Raw genomic sequence first — 21,275 nt, 5'->3', positions numbered from 1 at the left:
CAGGGGTTACAAAACACATTTCTCTCTTGGTTGACTTAAGCCATGAGAGATTAGAGATTTCTAGACAGGGCTGCTAAGCCTGTTCCAGCTTGCTTTCCTTCTCACAGTGCTGTCTCCCTTTTTCTCAGCATCCCCTTTCAGTTCCCATTGTCTGAAATCTCTTCCTCAGCCAGTACTTCCAACCACAACTACTAGTGACCATACTTCTTCGTCTTGATCTTTACTGTCCTTGGCTTGTAACAAGGACACTATTCTGATGATGTTTTAAGTAAAAAAACCTTTAGGCTGAAGCTATCTAGTTCCCTTGGACTTTCTGTCTTGAATAATTCCCCATCCAAAGAGTACCTGAACTGCCAGAACTCTTTCTGGCTGGTTTTAAGGGTCTTGTGTTTTGAAGACCAAGTATTCCCTCGGCTGTTTCCCAACCAGACATCGTAGCCAGCATCTGCAAGGATGAAGCCTAGGCTGTTGTTGGGCAGGTTAGAAATCCAGTGGGTGGCATCTCCTAGAAAAGCATGCTGTAGGAAGACTGCAGGCTTTTTCCCTGGAAAAAATTAAAGTATTCTCATATTGGAGCAGTAGTTAATGTCATTCTGAGATTGGAGTGCAGGGTTTAGTCTGTGAGAGGCTTTAAATCTTTCCTGCTTATAGAAGCTCCCAGGAGAACTATGTATAGATATTGGGCTGAGAAAACCTAAGAATTTGTCACATGCAAGCAGTTTAACCATTTAATGACAGGAATGACAGATAAAAAATGTAATGAGGTGGCCAGTCCCCACCTACTTTTGTGCTAGACAGCCAGTGTACAGGTCCTACATTGAAACCAGCTATCTACAGCTGAAAAATGCTGAAGGCAGAACAGCATGTAGAAAAGAGTATCCTGATTCATGTAAGAGTTGGATCTCAGACCTTCCTTATGTCCTATGCCCATGTCACACCTGTATTTTGCATGTTCCTCCCACTGGGAATTCTGAAAACAGCAAGTATGTATCCATCCTCAGTGGTAACTTCATACTCCTCACAGGGGTATCCGTGATACCTGATAATTTCACTCTGTGGGAAGCCAAAGGAAAGCTCGTTAATATAAAAGCCATCCCCTTCTGGAGCATAAACAAGCTGAATGGGCAGGCAAGGCAACCAAGTGTGGAGCTCTTGTCACAAGGAACCTGATGAGACCACCTACACCTAATTTTGCCAGTTCTGTGAGTCAGAGCAAGGGGTCCTGGATTACTTTGTGTTGTGAGAATCTACTGCTTGAAGAAGGGGTTAAGCTTCTCCTGCCACCATCCTGAGCAAACAGGTTGTTACCAGAGATTGTTAAGAAAGATGACTTTATAAGAAAGTCACAGTTATAAGTATAGCCCAGCCTCGTGTTCATCATGTTCAGATACACGATGCTGTGTGCGCTCTGGACACAGTCTAAAGCTGAGTCCTGCTTCTGGGGTAAAAATTCAGCAGCCCAGATCTCCAGGGCCCTTCAGCAGGTTCAGGGGAGATGCTTGTTAGAGTTGGTACCATGGTGGTTGTATTGTGAGAGAAACTTTAAAAGAAAGGCAGAGAAAGTGCCACAACTTACAACGTTCATAAAGTCTTCAGGGTTGCGGTGCTTCATGTGCTGTCCTCCCTCTGAGCCAAGAGTGAAGGGTGCTGTGAACCCTGCTGAAAAGGCAGCTCCCTGGGAGCAGAGCAGCACAAGGAGGCACCACATCTCAGGGCTGTGTGAAAGAGCAGAGGCACATGTGTTTGCTGTAGGAAGGGAGAGCTGGGGAATTCCACAGGGAGACCCAGGTGGGGAATCTCTTGGAGGTTGCCCCAGGTGTTCCCCAAGGGGCTGACAGGAGCACATACCTGTGTGAGGAAGGACTGTCTACAGACCACAGTTGCAGAATGGTAGAGGAAAACACCTGGGAACACCATCTGAGAATATTCCTGAGCATTTTGTAGAGGACAAGTGAATTGTGGTTGGTAAGCATGGCCAGCTCCTGCATTGAGTCAAGCAGAAACTTGACATGGAAGCACAGTCACCTGGGATGACCATCACCCAGACTGGCTACCTATATGAGCCTCCACCTCTCTGCCAGCAGGAGAGTGAGAGGAGAATTCCTTTTTCTTCAGGAATGAGGTGGTGGAGGTTTGGTGAGGGCCCTCTTTCCACCTTCCCCCTCCTCCTTCAGAAGCAGTGCCATTCCTGGTGCTGGTCAGCAGTGTGCTAGGGTGAGAGATCAGCCAGGGAAGATGGTGAAGAGTTATGCAGGGGCCAGGAGTGATTCAGAGGCTCAAAGAGGATGCGTAATGGGATTAGCGGAACAAACTTGCACCAGACCAGTGCCAGCTTGTACTTTCACCATGGGTGATCTGCCCCAGACCATGTTACAGTTCTTCTGGAAATTAGTTCCTCTGAGATGATGGTGCTAAAAAGATGACTATGTGTGGCCATCAAAAAGCCCCATGAGTCAGTTCCCAGTCAACCTTTCCTTTCAGGCTGACACTGGCTCATCCAGGTCTCCATTCAGCATCCCCATGAGCATCTTCATCAGCCCTTTGCTGCCCTCTTCATCCAAAAGCCTCCTCTGCTATCCCCAGATAACTGCGTTTGTGCTTCCGCTACTTCTGAGCCCAAAGTATCTGTCTTGAAACTGATGCATATCACCAACGAGAAACTGTGGAATGATTCATTTTTAGAGCAGTAAACAATGGAGACTGCCTGCATGTTGCCATGGCCCTGTATCCTTTCTCTCTTTGAGAGAGCTGTCATTGCAGATCTTGTCCTGGTCACAGGGAGGTGACACCTTGCTCTTTCCTGGGCCCACTGATGATCACATGGGAACTTTTCTGAATAGGAATTAGAGAGTGCAGTCTATCTAGTGCCAGATTACACTGATACCTCCTACCATAGATAAGATTCCAGGCCTTAGTCATTTTTCTCCACAACTGAGTCAATGAGTATAGGAACACTGCAATCTGTGAGCCTCCCTGACCTTTTTGTCATCATGCCAATTTTGTTTCTAAAGTTCCCTAGAAAAGGGAAGAGCATGTTATATGCCATAGGAAGCTACTGAGTGTGCAAGTATGAGCTAAAACTGCAAGAGAATGGCAAGAGAAGTGCTATTACGCACACTGATCCTTACTTACAAGAGAGCTGCAAGGAGGTGGGATAGGATTTTTCTTTCTAACGCGAAGAACTGTACAAAAATGATTCATCCATGAAGCTCACAATTGGACTTACACTTTCTGGAAATGCCCTTATACACTTAATTATTATTGTATGCTGAACCTGCCTGTGTGAAGAGAAAATGAGGGCTGGGAAGAGAAAAGTAGCAACCATTCTGCTTGTAGATAACAATCTTAAAGGTCAGGAAGGCTACCTAAAGTTCAACAATAGATTCCCTGGATGAGTAATGCAACGTAATGTTTCAGCTCATCAGGGCTTCTTGTAGGACTGCCTCACCAGTAATGACTGGGGACATTGCTGCTTGTGTAGGCCGGGTTTCCTCAGAACAGGGCATGCTTCTGTGACTGAGGGGTGTTTATCCTAGCTCACCTTTCTGTCCATCCTGCTATTAACTTCTGATGTCAGTTTCTGTCAAGTTTAACACTGAGATACAAGCCTGCAAAGTAGTGGGGCTATCAGGAACCCCTGAGTACTGTTTGCTGGGGAAGGACTGTTCAGTGGGGTTCGTGCTCAGCTGGGGGAAGGCAGCTGAGGCATGTTCTGCAACCAGCTGAGCAGTCAGCACAGGTAAACTAGCCAGCTAATCAGCATTCATACGGCTCCAAAGTAGCCATGGCATGTGTGGCTGGTCAGGAGGGTTTGTGAGGGAATTTCATAGGAGACCCATATGAATTATAGGTTGCGTTAGGAAGTTAAGCAGTCTTGGGAAACAAGTCCTTCTGAAACCACACGTTGGTAGGTCCACTGAACACAGAGAATCCAATTTTTAATGGAGGACAGAGGTCCTCATGCAGTCACATTTCTGGAGTCTGCTTCTAGCGTAAGACATCTGCTATGGCAAGACGTGCTGCTGTGATGTTTATTTCAACTGGGAAATGGAGCTGTCGATCAAGGTAAGATAAGAGAGTACTCCCTGGCAAGTAATGAGGAAGGTGATCAGGATCTGTGGGGGTGAGGGAAAGGTACTCAAGCACTCTCTGAATATCCATATAGGAGAAGGAATTCTGACTTTTTTCTGTTCTTCAATTTAACCTTCAAATTTGACTGAACAAATTGAAAGAAGCCAAACCTCCTGAGTCATCAAACAACTGGAATGAAGCAGAGTTTGGAAACACCCAAAGCTTTAAACTTCACATCAAAACAAACACCATTCAATTCCCTTTATATGTGAAATACTTCTTAATTTTTGTTGTCCAAACAGGAAGCCTCCCAGCTACACACTGAGTCAGCACAACACTCTTTTCTGGTTTTTGACATTTTGCTCTGTTCTAATGGGAATAAAACATATCTCCCTTTCTGTGCAAGAGGGAATAAAGCATTTTCCTAATGTCTCAGCTTGCTTTCAAATCACTAGCAAGACTAGCTGAGGCAATGTAGAGGCAAAATTACTTTGGGTTTTTTAGGGCAAACTTTTCTCGATGCACTCTATTATCACGTAGCTCAGCTGGCATAACTCACAGACTTCCAGGTATTCACCTTTTAAATCAGATACAGCAGGCTAAGTAACATCAATCTTGGCAGGCCAATGCTCCCTTAAGCTTCAGGAGCAAAGGCTTACAGTTAGGAGCTTTCAACAGCCATTTTTTATTGAGAGAAATGAAGTCATAAGGAAATATTGGACTTGGTAAACTCGTAAAAAACATACGTAGAAGGAAAAAAGGTCAGAGAGAGAAATGCCCTTGAAAGATCTTTAGGGACTTTTAAGATTTGCTGAAACTAAGTTATAAGACTTGAGAAATTTATCCATCTAGCTTTGTGCTTTAAGCAGTATAAAACTTACTTCATATTGGCTGTAAGGCATACACACACCAACCACAGAAACAGCTATGACTGAATGCATATGAGAGTCTGCTGGCTTACTAATAAAACATACATGTGCATGGGACTGCAAGAACAGAACATCCAATTTACACACACAGCTGCAGACCTTCATTCCCTTGCTCTCAGACTGAATAAAACAAGTAGAGAAAAATAAAATAGTTGCACTTTCTTCTTTTTTTTTTCTTTTTTTTTTTTTTTTTTTTTTTTCAGGTTGAACTTCTTTGTCTTCTGACTTGAGCAGACATGCACTTCTGTGCATAGCAGTAGGCTTATGAACAGAGAAGAAATAAGCTGTCTATTCTTACAAGCAACGACACAAAACCAAGACTGCAAAACTTTATGGAGACAGGCAGCAGAGAGAGACCATGATCATGTATGTACAAGAAACTTACCTCTGCTTTGACTTGAGTCCTCTGCTGCAGTTCCTTGTCTGTCTCCACCAGCAGACTGATTCACTGGCAGAAACCTATGCCAATAAAAGGAAGTCAAAACACAATGAGCACTTCAGGGTAGCAGCAATGAGTGTCATGAGTTGGCAGCATGTATTGAAGAGCATGTTTAAGTGCTGATTTGGCAGTACTTCAGAAGTGAGGAAATCTTTGTGATGAAAAAGATCTTCCAGTTAAATTCACAAAACCATGGAGCAGGAGAGGTTAAGAATTGCTTACATACCAGTGGTTACGATATTTAACACAGACCTGGGCGTCCCAGTTCCCTGAGGCTGTGGCAGACCTTGACCTGTACTGTTGCCTGTCTTGGTGGCTGCTCTGAATGTAGTATTTTAGGATGAAGAGGAGGAAATGTCCAGCTACCCTCGACATACTCTCTCAAGAACACTCTTTCTGCTGCTGCTTTGCATTTATTTATGTTAATTCCAAATCTATTTTGCAGTGAGCACCACTGCTCCTGATACCCATCATATTCTAGATCAGTCTCTCAGAGTTGACATGGCTTCTGCAGGGATCCTCTGGTGCCAAAGAAGGCTTGAACACTTCATATAATCTTTCTCACTGGGAGGAAGGGGGGGAACAAATAAGGGTTCTAGTTTCTCCTAAGCCATTTCCATGAACTCTGAAAACATAGTGTCCTTAGAGACCTCTGCCTAACCGCTGAGTTAATTGCAGACAGCCCAGGGGCTCAACGCTCACTAAAATTGGCCTGGTGGCCGTGGCCAGAAGGACACGTTCTGTGTCCCCAGGCAGCAAGGCTGCAAAGTAGATTTCTCCTACCTGAACACCAGTCCTTTCAGCTAATTAAGTCATAAATGTCTTTGGAAGAACTTGTATTTTGTCATGGACTGATGAGCGTTTAGAAGAAGACCAAGTGAAAGGTATGTGTTCTCGGGAACATGGCTGCAAATAACATGCTGCTGCTGGGTGGTGGAGAAAGGAGAGGAGTGATGTAAGAACAGGGTGTCAGAGTAGCCACATTACTGTGGTTGTGCTCTACATGCAAAGCACAGAACTGTCACACTTTGGGCTGTGATAGGGTTAGTTTTTTTCATAGAGGCTTGTATGGTGCTGTGTTTTGGATTTTTAATGAAATAGTGGTGCTGCCCTGCCAGTGAGGAGGCTGTGGGTGCACTGTGAACTGGGAGGGGACACAGCCAGGACAGCTGGCCGAGACCACCCAAAGGGATGTCCCATGCCATAGGACACCATGATCAGCAACAAAAGCATGGATGAAGGGGGGGATGTTTGGAGCAATGATGTTTGTCTCCCCAGTCTCACCATCAGGCCTCAGGAGCCCTGCTCTCCTGGAAGGGGCTGAACATTGGCCTGCCAGTAGGAAATAGTGAATGGATTCCTGGTTTTGCTTTGCTTGTATGTGCAGCTTTTACTTTACCTAGGAACTGTCCTTATCTCAACCCAGGAATTCTCTCTCACACTTTTACTTCTCTGATTCCCTTCCCCATCCCACCTGGGGTGAGCGAGCGAGCGGCTGGGTGGTGCTGAGCTGCCTGCCGGCGCTAAACCACAACAAGAGCATTCTGTGGGATGATGGAAAGGGTGATTTCTCAGTGAAAAGCACTGCAGCTCAGCAGCTTTGATGTCTGCATGACAAAAACTTTCAGCAGAGCATAAATTCATCACTCAGAAGGGCTCTGAGACATGATGAAACATATCTGTCCTCATGTCCCAAGGTGGGATCAACAGTCCCCATGATGTTTCCAGTGCTCCTTGTCCAGCCTGCTTTTATTGGTTTTCCACGCCAGAAAATTCAACACCCTGATTCTTATGTGGTCTCCCAAGTAGCAAAATAGGGGTAGAGCTCTGATCTCTTTCCCAGGTGAATCTGAAGGATGTTCTGACTGCTTTCAAACATACTGCTATTGCACTTCCAATCCTAAGTACTAGAAACTCATAAATAGGCCTCAAGTCCTCATGCATTTCCTTCACAAGCAGTAAGTCAGTTGATGGGCTTACTCTCTGGAATGCTTTGTCCCCAGGAATTTATATTGGGTGGAAGGGATATCCCTGCCTGGAGGGAAGCTGTTTTCTTTGGGTCAAACTTTATTTACATTTGTGGAGCCCTTGATCCCAAGCAAATGGGATGGGCTTCAGCAGTGGGCTCAGAAAGGGATAGAAGCGGCATTGGCCGTGGTTAATTTGTTTGGCTAATGAACCATTTCATAGAGTAATATTGTGTCACCTGTGAACTGTCTTAAGTGTCACAGCTGTACCTGCCCTGGTTATCATCCCAGGCTTCACCCACATTGACACTTGATTCAAGTGGAGAATGAGGGTCTCACTCTGAAAAGAGGCCCCCTAAAATGCACTGTGTTTCTTTTCGTGGTGAAGCTAATGTCATTTCCTTGTGGAGGCACGGTGAGCCATAACGCTGTAAGCTAATAGCATGGAGGCTACCCTTCAGGTGAGTGCCTCTGCGCAGTAACTATGTCACTGCGATGAGGTTTGTAGAGGCAGACTTCCCCCAGGAAATGGAATAGGATGACATTTCTTCAGCACTGTTTTAAAGCTATCCTTTCCGCTGATGGGCAAATTGTACCCATGGGTTGAAGATAATGATTTTTTTCTAGAGGTGATTGGGTGCCCTTTATTTGAATGTTTACTCCCCAGAGAGGCTTCTCAGAGCTGTGATATGTTCAAGCAGCTCTACCCTGTAGTAGTTAGTAGCTTCCATGCAAATTAGCAGGAGATGTGAAGTTCCTGATGGAACTGGAGTGCTGTTGTTGCCAAGATGAAGTGAGTTCCTGCCTCCCACCCTGGAGAGTTCAGGTACACAGATCCTGAAAGTGTTGTCAGCAGAGATCAAGTCTGACAAGAATTCTTTGTCTTGGGAGGTACCTTGAACACAAGTTTCCCAGCTTACAGGTGCATTCTTGAACCACGAGACTGGCTTTCTTCTTTCTGACAGAAAACTGCTGTTTTCTGCTGTCTTCCCTCCTTTTGTGCCTTGTTCTTCCTTTTGAAAAAAGTGTGAAGCCCTTTCAAATTAAGACAAACCAACTTTTTTTTTACCTTTTTTTTTTTTTTTTTCAGTAGTGAGTATTTTGTGTGAACTCAATTTTTATTTTCTGGTGATCATCTTATCAAATAATAAAACATAAATGCCATGGCTGCTAGAGTTAGTCTCAGTTTACACTAGCTTTTCAGGAACTTCCAGTCCAGTAAACTGAGAAATGATATGATCAGTGGAAAACTTTGACATCATTGACCATATACAGAGAAAGTCAGTACTTTCATTACTGTTAGGGTCTAAAGAAGACATCAGGCTGCAAGAAAACCCTGGTTCCTGTTAGCAAAGTACAATGTGTTGCAGAATCTAGGCTTTATCAACTACAAAGTGATTACTGATCACAAGGTTGCCACAAAGTATGAAGTGCACCATCAGGATCCAAAAGGCACTGTAGTGACACGTAGTGTGGAAATAGCATCAGCCAGGAGAAACCCTCTCCCTGACTCCAGCAGAAACTGTATGATGCTATATGATTCCTTTGTACCCAGCAAAGGCTGAGGAATGAGGGAATGAGCCAGCTATGGCAGAGGGAAAGGGAATGAGCCAGGTATGGCTACTGCTTGTGAGTTAAGGATACTTCTGCATCAGATCAATAATTTCATTATACATACACAAAGGTGCATCCAATCCCCAGATGAAATCCAGGTGTGCCCACTCAGGAATATTCTTGTGGTAGATAAGCCTCTTAATACGAGACAGCAAAACGTCAGCATCCTTAGGATCTGCAAGCAAGTCTTGTCCCCCAGTCCATACTGCAGTTGGTACAGTCATTTCTTCTACATTGTAGAGAGGAGGAGTAGCCTGGAAAACATGAAGTAGGGCTGGAAAGAATGTTCAGTAAAGCAGAGCAAACTTTAAACATGTATATGTTGTTTTTTTTGTTTGTTTGTTTGTTTTGTTTTGTTTTAGGTCACTGTTCAAAGCAGAGGTGCCTAAAACAATCTGGAGGGAAATGCCCTCGCTTGCCTTTTCTGTCTATGTTCACAGGGGTGATGCAGCTGATAGTATGGCCAAAGGAAAAGCACCTCCTGAACTGACAAAGAGTTACTGTTGGATCGTTGCTCTCTCAGCTAGGAATTTATAGGGCAGAAGCCCTATACAAAGGGCTATACAAAGACAGAGGATGTCAGGATAAACCCTCGTCTTGGTCCTCATCTTGCATACTTGTTTTGGAGTACCAGTCAGCTCCAGAAGACATACGTGGTCTGGTTAGAAAAGAACATGTGACGAGTATGAAAAGGAGCATGAAGTGACTTCTGTAGGAGGAGAGAGGAAGTAGCTGAGGATTCCTCAGTTTGGAAAACAGGGGCCAGCACAGGGACAAGAAGCAGGCTTATACAATCATGAACAGTATGAAGAAAGAGCACAGGAAGTAATTACCCCATTATTTCTCATAACACAAAACCTAGAAGGCATCCAGTGACTTTCCAGGGGTAAGCAAATTCAAGACAAACCAAAGGAAGTTGCCTTTCATGAAAGCCATCATTAAAATAAGTAACTGCTAATGATAGGCTGTTGTGGAGACCTAAAGGACAGGAGGGTCGAGGATGGGATTAGAGTCTTGGATGGAGGAGAGGATCCTCAGGGTTTGCTTAAGGACAAAGTCCTTTTGTCTCTGGCTTCCAGAATATAGGAGCAGCTATTAGACACATTAGTGCTCTCCAGTTGCACTTTTCATAGTATTGTTTCCCTGAGTATTTATATATTGGCAACTGTGTCAGCCACCCTAGTAGGCAAGATTCCTCTTTGGCCTGATCCACTAGGTATACTCTTCAAAATTAATTTTACATATTTCCTGCCCTTCTTTCCTGTTATTATTATTATTGACTGTTTCATTGACAAGGCTTGGTCTTCCTCTCTCTCTCTCTTTTTTTTTTTTTTTTTTTTTTTTTTTTTTTAATATTATTGCCACTAAAGCTTGCATTTTTTCTCTGTTAACTTCCAAACTGGAAAGTCATAATACAGATGGTGGTGGCTAATTCCATCTACATGTATTCAGAAAATGTGTCTCCTACTACATTATTGCTCTCTTCCTCTGTGCTTCTGTGTTGTTCAAGGGTGACAATGTTGTTTCACCAAAAGGTACCTGCTGGTATTTCTCGATGTTCTTCTTTGAACTGCCCCAGTCATAAGCTTGGAACTTCCCCGAATGGGCTTCCTAGTAGGATGAACCAGAGAAGGGTAATTACAAATCCATCATTCAGGAAGGTGATGGGATCTTTCCCTGCTAAGTGTCTGACTCCAATCCAAAACCTCAACTGAAGCTTTTCTCTTTTAAGAGGTTAGAAAGAGACAGTGGTAAATTAGTTAAAAGTTTCAAGCAGTGAAAAGGAGTCAAAGCTTTTGTAAGCATCAAAAGACTCACTGCTTCTGTAGAAAGACCTAGGGTCACTTTCATGGATGATATGTTCTAGTTTGTAAGCCTGCAAGTAGCAATTGCCTCCAGCTATTTTCCCTAAATGCTGCTGCTGTGTTGCCTTCTGACAGTCATGTTGCCATCACTCAGCTCTGTGAGTGGCTCCTTCGTATGTTTTCCTTTCCTTCTCTTGTCTAAATACAGAAGTCACCATTTCTAGATCTTCCCTCCATCTCCTTGGCTTTCCCTACAGCATGTGTTGTGAGAGACCCCATCAATGGGATCTTAATACTGAGGGCAAGGTGTCTGTTAACTCCTGTAACAGTAATAACAGCAATTACAGCAAAAGCTTAGGAGCATTTCTCCTGCATGCCTGTGCCTGCCAGCCTGTGGCTAGATGCCGAATTAAACCCGAGTCAATTTGCGGACCTCCCCCACTGTGCCTTTGTAACCCTTTTTCTTTACAGGTTAGGCCGTGGTTATGAAAGCAACGTAATCAAATCTAATATCTCATGTAAATTCACAGCCAAAAGTATTGTTTGATTTTGAGTGAATGCCTGTGCAGCTGTAACTCAAACATGTCCACATGTTTGCTATGTTGAAAAGTGCACGAGCCCTCCTGCAAGCTCACCCTGCTTGCAAATGCTTCCAGCTGTGCTGCCGAGCCCACAGTGCTGCCAGGAAACCTGTCTTGCCTACAGCAGCTTGTGTGACAAGCCCAAAGAGAGACAAAGGCAGCTTCCAGCAGCAGTGCTGCTGAGGAAGTCCTGTGATAGAGCACAGTGTTTTGTAAGTAAGTGTTACAGCAAGTCCACTGAATGAAGGGTTTATTATTTACAGTTCTATTGCTGCCCACAAACTGAACACTTTGCTTTTGCAAGAGATGAAAATACAAGGGCCTTATTAGTCAAATTTTATATTCTACAAAGTGTCATACATCATTGCTCATTTCTTGACCCTCATTGGAAAAGTAATGGTCATTTCTTTAGGCAAGTTCTGCACTGGAGTTTAGACATTTATATAGGGCTCCGGATATACCATAAAAAGAACACTATATGTATCTGCATGCACAACTTCCAGCATACATGTATTTACACAAATGCAGTGTCTCATTGTTGGCTTCAGATGTACCTGTATCACATAGGTCATTTCTATCTATGTAAAGCACAGAGTGCTGTGTTTCCAAGCAGTTAGCAATGGCTTCACAGCAACATTATCAGCTACCCCCACTCCTTATGGTACAGCCAGAGGTGAGTACCTAGTTTGTGTTCCAGAAGCTCACTAGTACCTGGCTCCAGTGGACTATATTTTGCACAGATGTTCCAGCAGGGGTTTGTGCGATATACACATTGATCCGGTTCTGAAAGAAAATAATCAGTGAGTGTTATTTTCCTCCCTTTTACCCATGTGTGCATCAAAAGAAGCCACAGCAGTGTCATGGATCCATAAAACTGAGAGAAATCAAAGTGGTGTGATCAGAGACTCCCCTGAGAGCTCCTCCAGGTGTATCAGGTTTGGAGCAGCAGTGAAAGAACAGACCCCACCCAGATTGTTTTCCAGGACAGGTGAGTATCTGAAAGAATCTAACAGATAGAGAGGGGAGAATGGAAAGTCAGCAGCCTAGATCCCAAACCTATGATTTATTCAGGAGTCTGCAGCAGGTCCTATGTGAAGCAGCACCGCTGTCAGACAGAAGAACAAAAGGAACTGCAACTGTCTGAGGAATGTGTGTGTGTTTTTGAAACAAACCCACACTTGTTCTGCAGGGGTTTCTTAACAAGTCACTGTGTGGTCCTTCTACTGAGATTACTCTGAGGCATATTTTTGAAAACACTGGAGCAAAACTTTGAAGTCCAGGTGGCCTGGTCTCCAGCTGGACATAGCATGGAGTGACAGCAAGCTGAGGATCTCTGATGAGACCAGCAGTCACAGTATGAACAGGAGACAGAGCCCTAGGTGAGGTCTGGCAGAGGGCAGCCTGCAGGGTTGTGGTGGTGCAGTTCTGCATTGAAGGGATGATGCCAAGAGCTCTTCTGAGGAGCAAGGCAGTGATGTCCTGCCAGTGATGGGGCAACCAGCAGATATTGCTGGCTGGTACTGGGGGCTGTTCCCTGCAGTGTGATGTGGATTAACGGAATTTGAGGATTCATACTATAGGATTGAAGGTAGGTTTAGGGAAGTTATCAAATTCTTAATACAGATGGTAAGAGTTGTACATACCATGTCAATGTTTTTCATGTTATAGCCACCAAGACTGAAGAAGATATTTCTACAAAGCCTAGCAAAAGGACGGTGGCTGCAGACAGGGACTATCAGCCTTCTTAGACATTCAGCTTGGGGAAAGAATTCTCTTTTGCCAAGCAAACCCTGTGAAAGACAAAAGTAGCATTCATTTAAGAATGTACATTGTACAACATTACTTTTAAAATGTGTTTTTACTCTGTTCCTCTTCCCCAGCACATGCTGTTGTTCTCACTTACCTTTTCTTCATTTGTCAGATGACATTCCCACAAATGAGAAACAACCTAGGTGTTTTCTGTTGCATCAGCTTGCTCAGGCATTGCCCAATTTGCGTTACATCATTTTAATGAGTGTATATGTTAAATGTTAACTCCAATTCATATTTTAGCTCTAAGCTTCACAGAATTTCTAGGTTGGAAGAGACCTCAAGATCATCGAGTCCAACCTCTGACCTAACACTAACAGTCCCCACTAAACCATATCCCTAAGCTCTACATATAAACGTCTTTTAAGGACTTCCAGGGATGGTGACTCCACTACTTCCCTGGGCAGCCTGTTCCAATGTCTAACAACCCTTTCGGTAAAGAAGTTCTTCCTAACATCCAACCTAAAACTCCCCTGGTGCAACTTGAGCCCATTCCCCCTCGTCCTGTCACCAGGCACATGGGAGAACAGACCAACCCCCACCTCACTACAGCCTCCTTTAAGGTATCTGTAAAGAGCAATAAGGTAGCCCCTGAGCCTCCTTTTCTCCAGGCTGAACAAGCCCAGCTCCCTCAGCCGCTCCTCGTAGGACTTGTTCTCCAGGCCCCTCACCAGCTTCGTCACCCTTCTCTGGACCCGAAAGTGCTTGCACCCGAAGTGCTTGCAGATATTTACATGTAAAAGTAACTTTGCATATATGATCAACCACATTGATTTAACACTGTTTTTCCTAGCACTGTGATCAAGTGACTACATTCATTTCCGATTTCAATATTTGCTGGATTGTAGACCAGGAAATTTTTTTTTATTGCTGTAATTAACGGCAACTGATGGGGTGAGTAAATGTATATTTTGAGGGCAGGTACAATGTTGTTCTGGGATTCAGCTTTGTGTCCTTTCCAGAAAAAGGACAGATACTGTCTGTGCATGTTACACTCACTCTCATACCTTTAAGAAGCTAAAGTTTAGAGGAAATTCAAATCTGGCTTATGAGCCACCAAAAAAACATTTGGAAGAACTTTTGTGAGTCTCATCCAACCACCTCCTCCCAGCAGAACTAGACCAAACTGGCTGTGGCTTTGTCTAGAAGAATTTTGGAAACCTCAAAGATCTGCATCTTTGTGCCTCTCTGGGTCACCTGCCCCTGTGTTGCACTACTTCTATGGTTGTTATATGCCATATCAATTGTGTTAGAGCAATAATCACCCAGATTAACAATGAGTGAATTTTGATGGAACTGAGCAAAGCGCAGGGTGGTGGAACCAGAACTGGCTTCAGCATGCAACAACCCAACACCACACACCATCTCCCCTGCCCTGTAGGATAGTTACAACCAATGTAACATAGAGGCTTGTATGATGCTCTGTTTTGGATTTTTAATGAAAATAGTGGTGATAGCACACCAATGTCTTAGCTGTAGCAGAGCAGTGCTCACACGAAGCCAAGGACTTTTCAGCTTCTGGTACTGCCCTGACAGAGAGGAGGCTGGGGGTGCAACATGAGCTGGGAGGAGACAGAACCAGGACAGCTGGGCCAGACTGCCCAGAGGGATTTCCCTTATCATGTGGTGTCCTGCTGAACAAGTAAACTGGGGTGGTTGCCTGGGGGAGCTGCTGCTTGGGGTCTGGCTGGGCGTTGATCGGCGGGTGGAGAGCAATACATTGTGCATCACTTGCTTTGTATATTCCTTTATCATCATCATAATAATTATTATTTTCCCTTCCTTTTGTGTCCTATTAAATCATTGTTATCTTGACCTGTGAGTTTTTCTTTTTTTTTTTCTTTTTTTTTTTTTTTTTCCTGATTCTTTCCCCCATCCCACTGTGTCTGGGGGGAGTAAGCAGAAGTCTGTTTGTTATTTAGCTGCCAGCTGGGATAAACCACACCTATAGAAAAGATGTACTTATTGTCTCATAAGAACTGCAGTCAGAAGTTAAACCTACCTAGCTGCAAATGAATATGCTTCATAAAGCCCCATACTTTCTGTAAATATACCTTAAGAGCTGAGTGAACAATTGCATGGTTCAACACTTGAAGCCACAATAATACATACCCTGAGCATTTTTTCAGGAAGGTAGAGAAGCTTTACTGCTGCACTTCTGGCATACTTAATAGTAGTGACAGGTGCCAATGCAAAATAAACTTTGATTTTCTGTGCCAGTTCTGGCATTGTTGAAAAAGCAATAAAAGCTGAGGAAATAAAAATAAAGTGATAAGAAAACCATTATTTGTACATTAGACTGTTTTTAGCATTTATGTAAGCTGATCTGCAATTTCATACCAACAAATAAACATTGTTATCTTATCAGAAACTGGTTCAGCCTAGCTTGGTGCAAAATACTTCTTCTCCTTGTGTTATCAGCTTGTAGTCTTATTTCTCACTTCAGAGATTTTAATTTCTATATTTTGCCTTTATGGCTTTTTTCTAAACCTATTTAAATGCACACTTTGATGTACATACATGCACTTCATACAGTACTCTGGAGTTGCATATGTTTTCCTTCATATCAATTTTTTTCTTTTTTTTTCTGTTGTGCCACAAACTGCCCAACTTCTCTTTCTGTGCTGTCATCTTCCTATTTTGTTTATTTTTGTTAGCTGACCAGCTGCTGCTGGGCACACCCTTGCATCTTGAAAAAAAAAAAATCTGCAGGGCCCAGAATAATTTCTGGTATAACTCTAAGTTGACGGATTTCAAGCTGCAGTACATTTGGCCCTTCAGGTTTAATCATCTTTATAATAAATTAAGCCTGCCTACATGCTGAAAACAGCTTATCTTTTTTTTTTTTTTTTTTTTTAATATATATATACCAGCAAGGAGCAGTTGGAAAGCCCTGGTACATTCAGCATCTCATTGTCTCAAATCAGGTTTTACTCCTGTGTTTTCCTGAAGCATCGGTCCATTCTGTGTAACTTACCGATGGTGGTGCCTTGTGAATAGCCAATATAGTACAACTTTTCCTGGCCAGTTTTCTTCACAATAAAATTTATCACTGCTGGAAGATCAAATTTTGCCATCTCATCAAAACTACAGGTAGGAGATTAAAAGAGAGGTGTGTATAAATTAAAATACCATTTGAATTTACATTTTATTACAGACTTGTTAGCAAACGAACAGCATGAACTGTTGTGTGAATCATTCAGCTGTATTAGAATCTGTGCCTTTTGGGCACTGGATATAGGAGACGCTATTCGAGCTTTTCTGGGCTATTTTCTCCCTTCACATCAGTAGGAGGACTCTGACTACAAGAAGCATCAGGTTGAGCTGTAAAGGTCTACACACAAGGAACAGATGTTATATTATCAGAGATGTTTCCGTAGAATCACACATTTTACACAATTTGCCATTAAAGAGTATTTTTAAATGTTCATTCAAATAAAAGCTTGAAAAAAAAAACTTCAGTCTCAATCATTTGATCTACCTGAAAGCCCAGAACTCATCTTGATCAGTGGAGTAATTTTGATGTTCTCTGGACCAGCGATTCCCTCTGCTATTTCCCATCCAAACATCAAAGCCAGCATCAGCTAGCATGAATGCCAAGCTGTTGTTGGGCAGGTTTGAGATCCAGTTACTGGCATCTCCCAATAGCCCGTGTTGGAGAAATACAGCAGGTTTCATAACTGAAAACAAAATCAGAAACAAAACAACCTTTATAAAATTTCTTGATTTTCTGGTAGTTCAGGGACATTATAATCCCATATTCAGTACTGGGATTTGGGCCTGCACTGACTTAAAGGGAGACATCTGATCATAGGAACAAAGCATGCATTTCTGTAAAGAGAGAGCTTGTAAAGTTTTGTAAAGATCTGTAGAAAGGTAAACCCGGTATCAGCGAACTCTGGCTTGGCAGCCTCTGGTCATTGTTTGTATAGCTCAGCCTCATCAACTTAAGATTCTCAACAGTGATATAACAAAGGAAGGTGTGGGATCCTTTCCAGTGGTTTCCTGTATCCAAAATATGAATCAGACTGAAATTAAACAGGTGTAAGCAAAAGTAAAGTCAGAGGCTAGAACTGCTCTTGCAAAACAGCATGACTGGGAGGTTGCAGCCTTTACACTACTTTAATTTCTGTTTTCTTTCTTTCTTTCTTTCTTTCGTTCGTTCGTTCGTTCGTTCGTTCTTTCTACTTTTGCACACCAACTCATATTATGAAGATATTATTATACTTAATTTATATTGTAGCAGTGTTTTATTGTAAACAAGGGTGCTTGACATAAATCCTGTTTATCTTGCAAGCTGTTCAGGGCAGCCAGAATTCATTACTTAAATTTCACTTGTGTATACAAGCTCTGGTGAACATTTTACAACTGGAAGGTACCTCTTTTCAGAACGTGCCCTATCTAGGCTGTTTTTGTCTCATATGAAAGAACTGTACCTGGGTTTCTCTGATTCTGTATACCATCGGGAATTCTGTTAATGGTAATGATATAGCCATCTTCAGTCATCACTTTGTACTCCTCACTGGGGTACCCTTTGTACGTAATGATCTCATTCTACAAGAGAAAGAACAAATGCATTTGATTGCAGAAGTCCATATCATACATTACCTGCATGAGATATTCGTAAGGAAGAAATATTAGAGAGCAGCTACATCTGGGGATTTAGTCTATATTTTTAAGCATCTGAATAAAGCAATATCAGATTGGAATATAACCCGAATCTACCACAAATTTCCTTCAGTCTTTGTCCGATCTCCAGGATCTATCAACTATTCAGTTAAAATCTTTTTCTAAAAACTGTGTTACACATACCATATGTTCACAATCTCTTGCATTACAGTGATATGAGAACTAGTTTAACCTGATAGCAGGAGCTTACACTTCCCATAGCTGAGATGAGGGGCTGCCTGGGTGCATGCTCCTGATCTGCTGCAATATGAAGTGAACCCAGTTCACCTATATGACCCTCAGAGAAATCCTGTGAGCTTCACAACTGTCCTTTCATGGATGGCATATGTGCAATGAGTACCACTGTACAAATGAGTACATTACAGAAAAGACAGGGCCAGCCCCTTGCATAGTCACACTAGATATCATTACCACAACTGATTGTCAGCTCTGAAATAATAATTTATCTACTTATTATTCTATTTATTTATTTTACAAAAAAAAATGTTATTTTGTAATTTTATTCAGAGAATTATTCAATGTAATCTTTTCACATGGGACAGAAAAAAAAAAAAAAGAAAAAAAAAGATTTTAGCAAGTGACTAAAGATCCAAACAAGCTTGCTTCATGAGATATGTTCTTCTGAAAAGCTGGCCATTCCCAATCTAGCCTGGTAGTTCAAAGGAGGAAACATAAGTCACTGTTATTTGGAGCTGATGAAAAGGTGGCATTCCAGATACTCATTCTTCCAGATACAGGGATAGTGCCAAACTAGTAAGTGACACTAAAAAGAAAAGTAACTCTGCAGATGTACTAAGGAAAGGGGTTGGTCTTGATTGCTGTCAAATATAAGAACTGCTGTTACCTGTACAGACAGAAGGGAATAGAAAACAGTAGTCAGAGAATGGGTTAAATGAAGGCAGCTTATCTACCTTGTTATTTCCAATACCTAGAAATCCCTCTGCCACGAGTCATGCATTCCTTCTGTCCCCAGGTAAATCCACCAAGAAACTTACAATATTCATCAATGCTTCTGGATCCACAGCTCTCCTCATTTTTTTGAATTCTTCTGAGCAAGTAATTCCCTGAAACAAATACATCACAGCAAAACCCAGCCATATCTTCTCTCTGGATAAAACAGCATATTAATCTGTTAGGATTCATGATCTGCACTTGACATCTAGACAGGCTCTGTGCTCTCTGGTTGAGAGAAGTGCTGCCTAAAGCTGAATGGAGCTGGTGCTCTCTACTTGTTAATTAATCTGAACAAAACTGACTTTAAACATGTCTGAGGGAATTTGGCAGCAGTCTGGTTTCTCTGCTAAGGACTGAACTAGGACATTGCTCTCCATCAGGGTGCAAAGCATCAGTGAATCCAAGGAAAAGAGCAAAGTTTTTGGAGAAATGGTCTTCACTCGTTCTTATGAGAAGCAAACCACTTGCATTACAATGCCACATATTTGTTCTGTAGGTTAATTAGAAAACTTCTGTCTAACTCTGGGGAATGCTAAAGTTATCTGCAACTCATAACTAAATCATTGCTAAAGGGAAGTTTTCAAAGTGGAAGAAACCAAGTTGTTGGATAGCTAACTGAAAAAGGAAACCAACAAAGACAATTGAAAGTTAAATTATATAATATTTAATTAAGGATTTAGGAGTCTGAATAAAGTACTTATTTTAGTTGCCTAGTATAATTTATACAAAAATCCTCAATGTCAAAATGTGTCTACTCTGTAGGATGAGGACGGAGAAAGGAAAAGAAAGCTTTGCTAAATGTAGTGATACATACAGACTATGTGTAATGACATCCAGTTTTGTTCAGGAAATGGCAAATAATAAAAAACTGAGAGTAAACTAGCCTGCTTGGTTGCAGCTCCACAATCTATGAATGCCTACATGCTCTCAGTTGAAAGATGCAGGGTGTTTGAATGAGCATTCTCTGTACCATACAAACCAACACCTAGAGCCCGCATCTAAACCTCTGCGATCCCAGTGACACATTCATGAGGTAGACTGAGTTCACCAATAAATCTACTGCATTTATTGCTCTCCCAGTCAACAAGACTGTGTGACTTTTTCCCCCATGAGTAGAAGTTTTTTATTTTTTAATTTATTTATCACAGAGCAAACATACAATTTATATCCGAACTTCCTAACAGTACATTGTGATATAATCTATATTTTTAAAATATTTGTCTCCTTTGTAGTAAAAATAAGAGATATTGTAAAAACTTCCTTTTACTTATCTACTGTTAGGTAAGTTAAAGTATTACTAACCTTGTGCCAGAAAGCATGTGTTCTGCCGAACGACTGAGATGGCAGAGGAATGGAAACTCAATTTGAAGATGATTGAAAGCAGTGCTGGGTAAAGAAGGCAGCAAAATGGTAGTCATGCAGTGTTTTTCCCACAATCATGCAGAAACTTGCCAATAAGCATTGATTTCATTCCCACTCCTCATTCCTTCTGCTAGAGCTTGAGCTTTTACTTATAGCAACAGCAGAGAGGTGACTGCTTTTATCCTCAGACCTGCTTTTCATCTTCTCAGCCATAATGGCTCTAACAGTGCTCTCTTTAATATCACAGATTGCTGTATTTTTAAGGAGAATACCAACCTCTGTGGAGTGGCAGAGCAGGATCAGGAATTTTGAGAACAAATATCTGCACAGGAATCCCTTATCATACCTAATGAAATTGTCAATAAACCTGGCATAACGTCCTTGTTTACTTTAGCCTGCCAATTCCAGCTTTTCATGTTATGTAGAAAGGATGGGATAAACTCTGACTCCTTGATACTTCTGTAGATGTTATTGCATGGGTTTTTCTTTCATTCTATTAATGCTCATGTTGCTGTTCCAGAGTTTAATACTGCTGCAAGAGTGGTTTCAGAATATTTTCCTTTATTCATGATGTTTCACCACCAAAGTGTCCACAAAACAAAGTGGGTATTCCCTAAGTCTATAGGTAGGGAGGTAGAATGCTTTTCCGTATCCGTATGGACATAGGAAAGGAAACATGTCTCAGTGTTCTCAAGCATACCAGGAGTTGACCAGTACTGCCCAGCCCTAGAAGTTAGGTAGGTTTGAGCAGATTATTAGGTCTTCAGGATAGGGACCTTTTTGAGGCTCTTCTTTGTGCAAAGCACAGGCAATCCAGCCAAGTTCTCTAACTGGTGTCCAAGCTACCACTGTAATGCACATGTTGCAAGAGTACAGTTGAAGCTCTCTTCTCTCTTTTCTTTCTTCTTTCTTTCTTTCTTTCTTTCTTTCTTTCTTTCTTTCTTTCTTTCTTTCTTTCTTTCTTTCTTTCTTTCTTTCTTTCTTCCTTCCTTCCTTCCTTCCTTCCTTCCTTCCTTCCTTCCTTCCTTCCTTCCTTCCTTCCTTCCTTCCTTCCT

General features: G+C 42.2%; 2 protein-coding genes across 2 annotated transcripts in view; both read right to left on the bottom strand.

The window, feature by feature from the left end:
* LOC137859183 (lysosomal acid lipase/cholesteryl ester hydrolase-like) overlaps positions 1-5,600 on the bottom strand; it is a 42,408-nt gene extending 36,808 nt beyond the window's left edge. Inside the window, exon 1 of the mRNA XM_068687925.1 lies at positions 5,386-5,600. The gene's annotated coding sequence lies outside the window, so the exon portion shown is untranslated. The remainder of the gene's footprint in view (positions 1-5,385) is intronic.
* Positions 5,601-8,474: 2,874 nt separating this feature from the next.
* LOC137859186 (lipase member M-like) lies at positions 8,475-20,424 on the bottom strand. The gene is given in 11 exon segments (XM_068687929.1): positions 8,475-9,274; positions 10,560-10,631; positions 12,118-12,189; positions 13,050-13,196; positions 15,328-15,464; positions 16,193-16,302; positions 16,697-16,895; positions 17,652-17,769; positions 18,900-19,011; positions 20,161-20,255; positions 20,257-20,424. Coding segments are annotated over 11 exon segments (1,338 nt in total). The 5' UTR covers positions 20,299-20,424; the 3' UTR covers positions 8,475-9,040.
* Between the last annotated feature and the right edge of the window lie 851 nt (positions 20,425-21,275).

The sequence above is a fragment of the Anas acuta genome, chromosome 7 (genome assembly GCF_963932015.1).
Source record: "Anas acuta chromosome 7, bAnaAcu1.1, whole genome shotgun sequence".
NCBI classification, from domain to species: Eukaryota; Metazoa; Chordata; class Aves; order Anseriformes; family Anatidae; genus Anas; species Anas acuta.
Note: the sequence above shows the minus strand (reverse complement) of the source record. Positions and strands in the feature narration are given on the sequence as shown.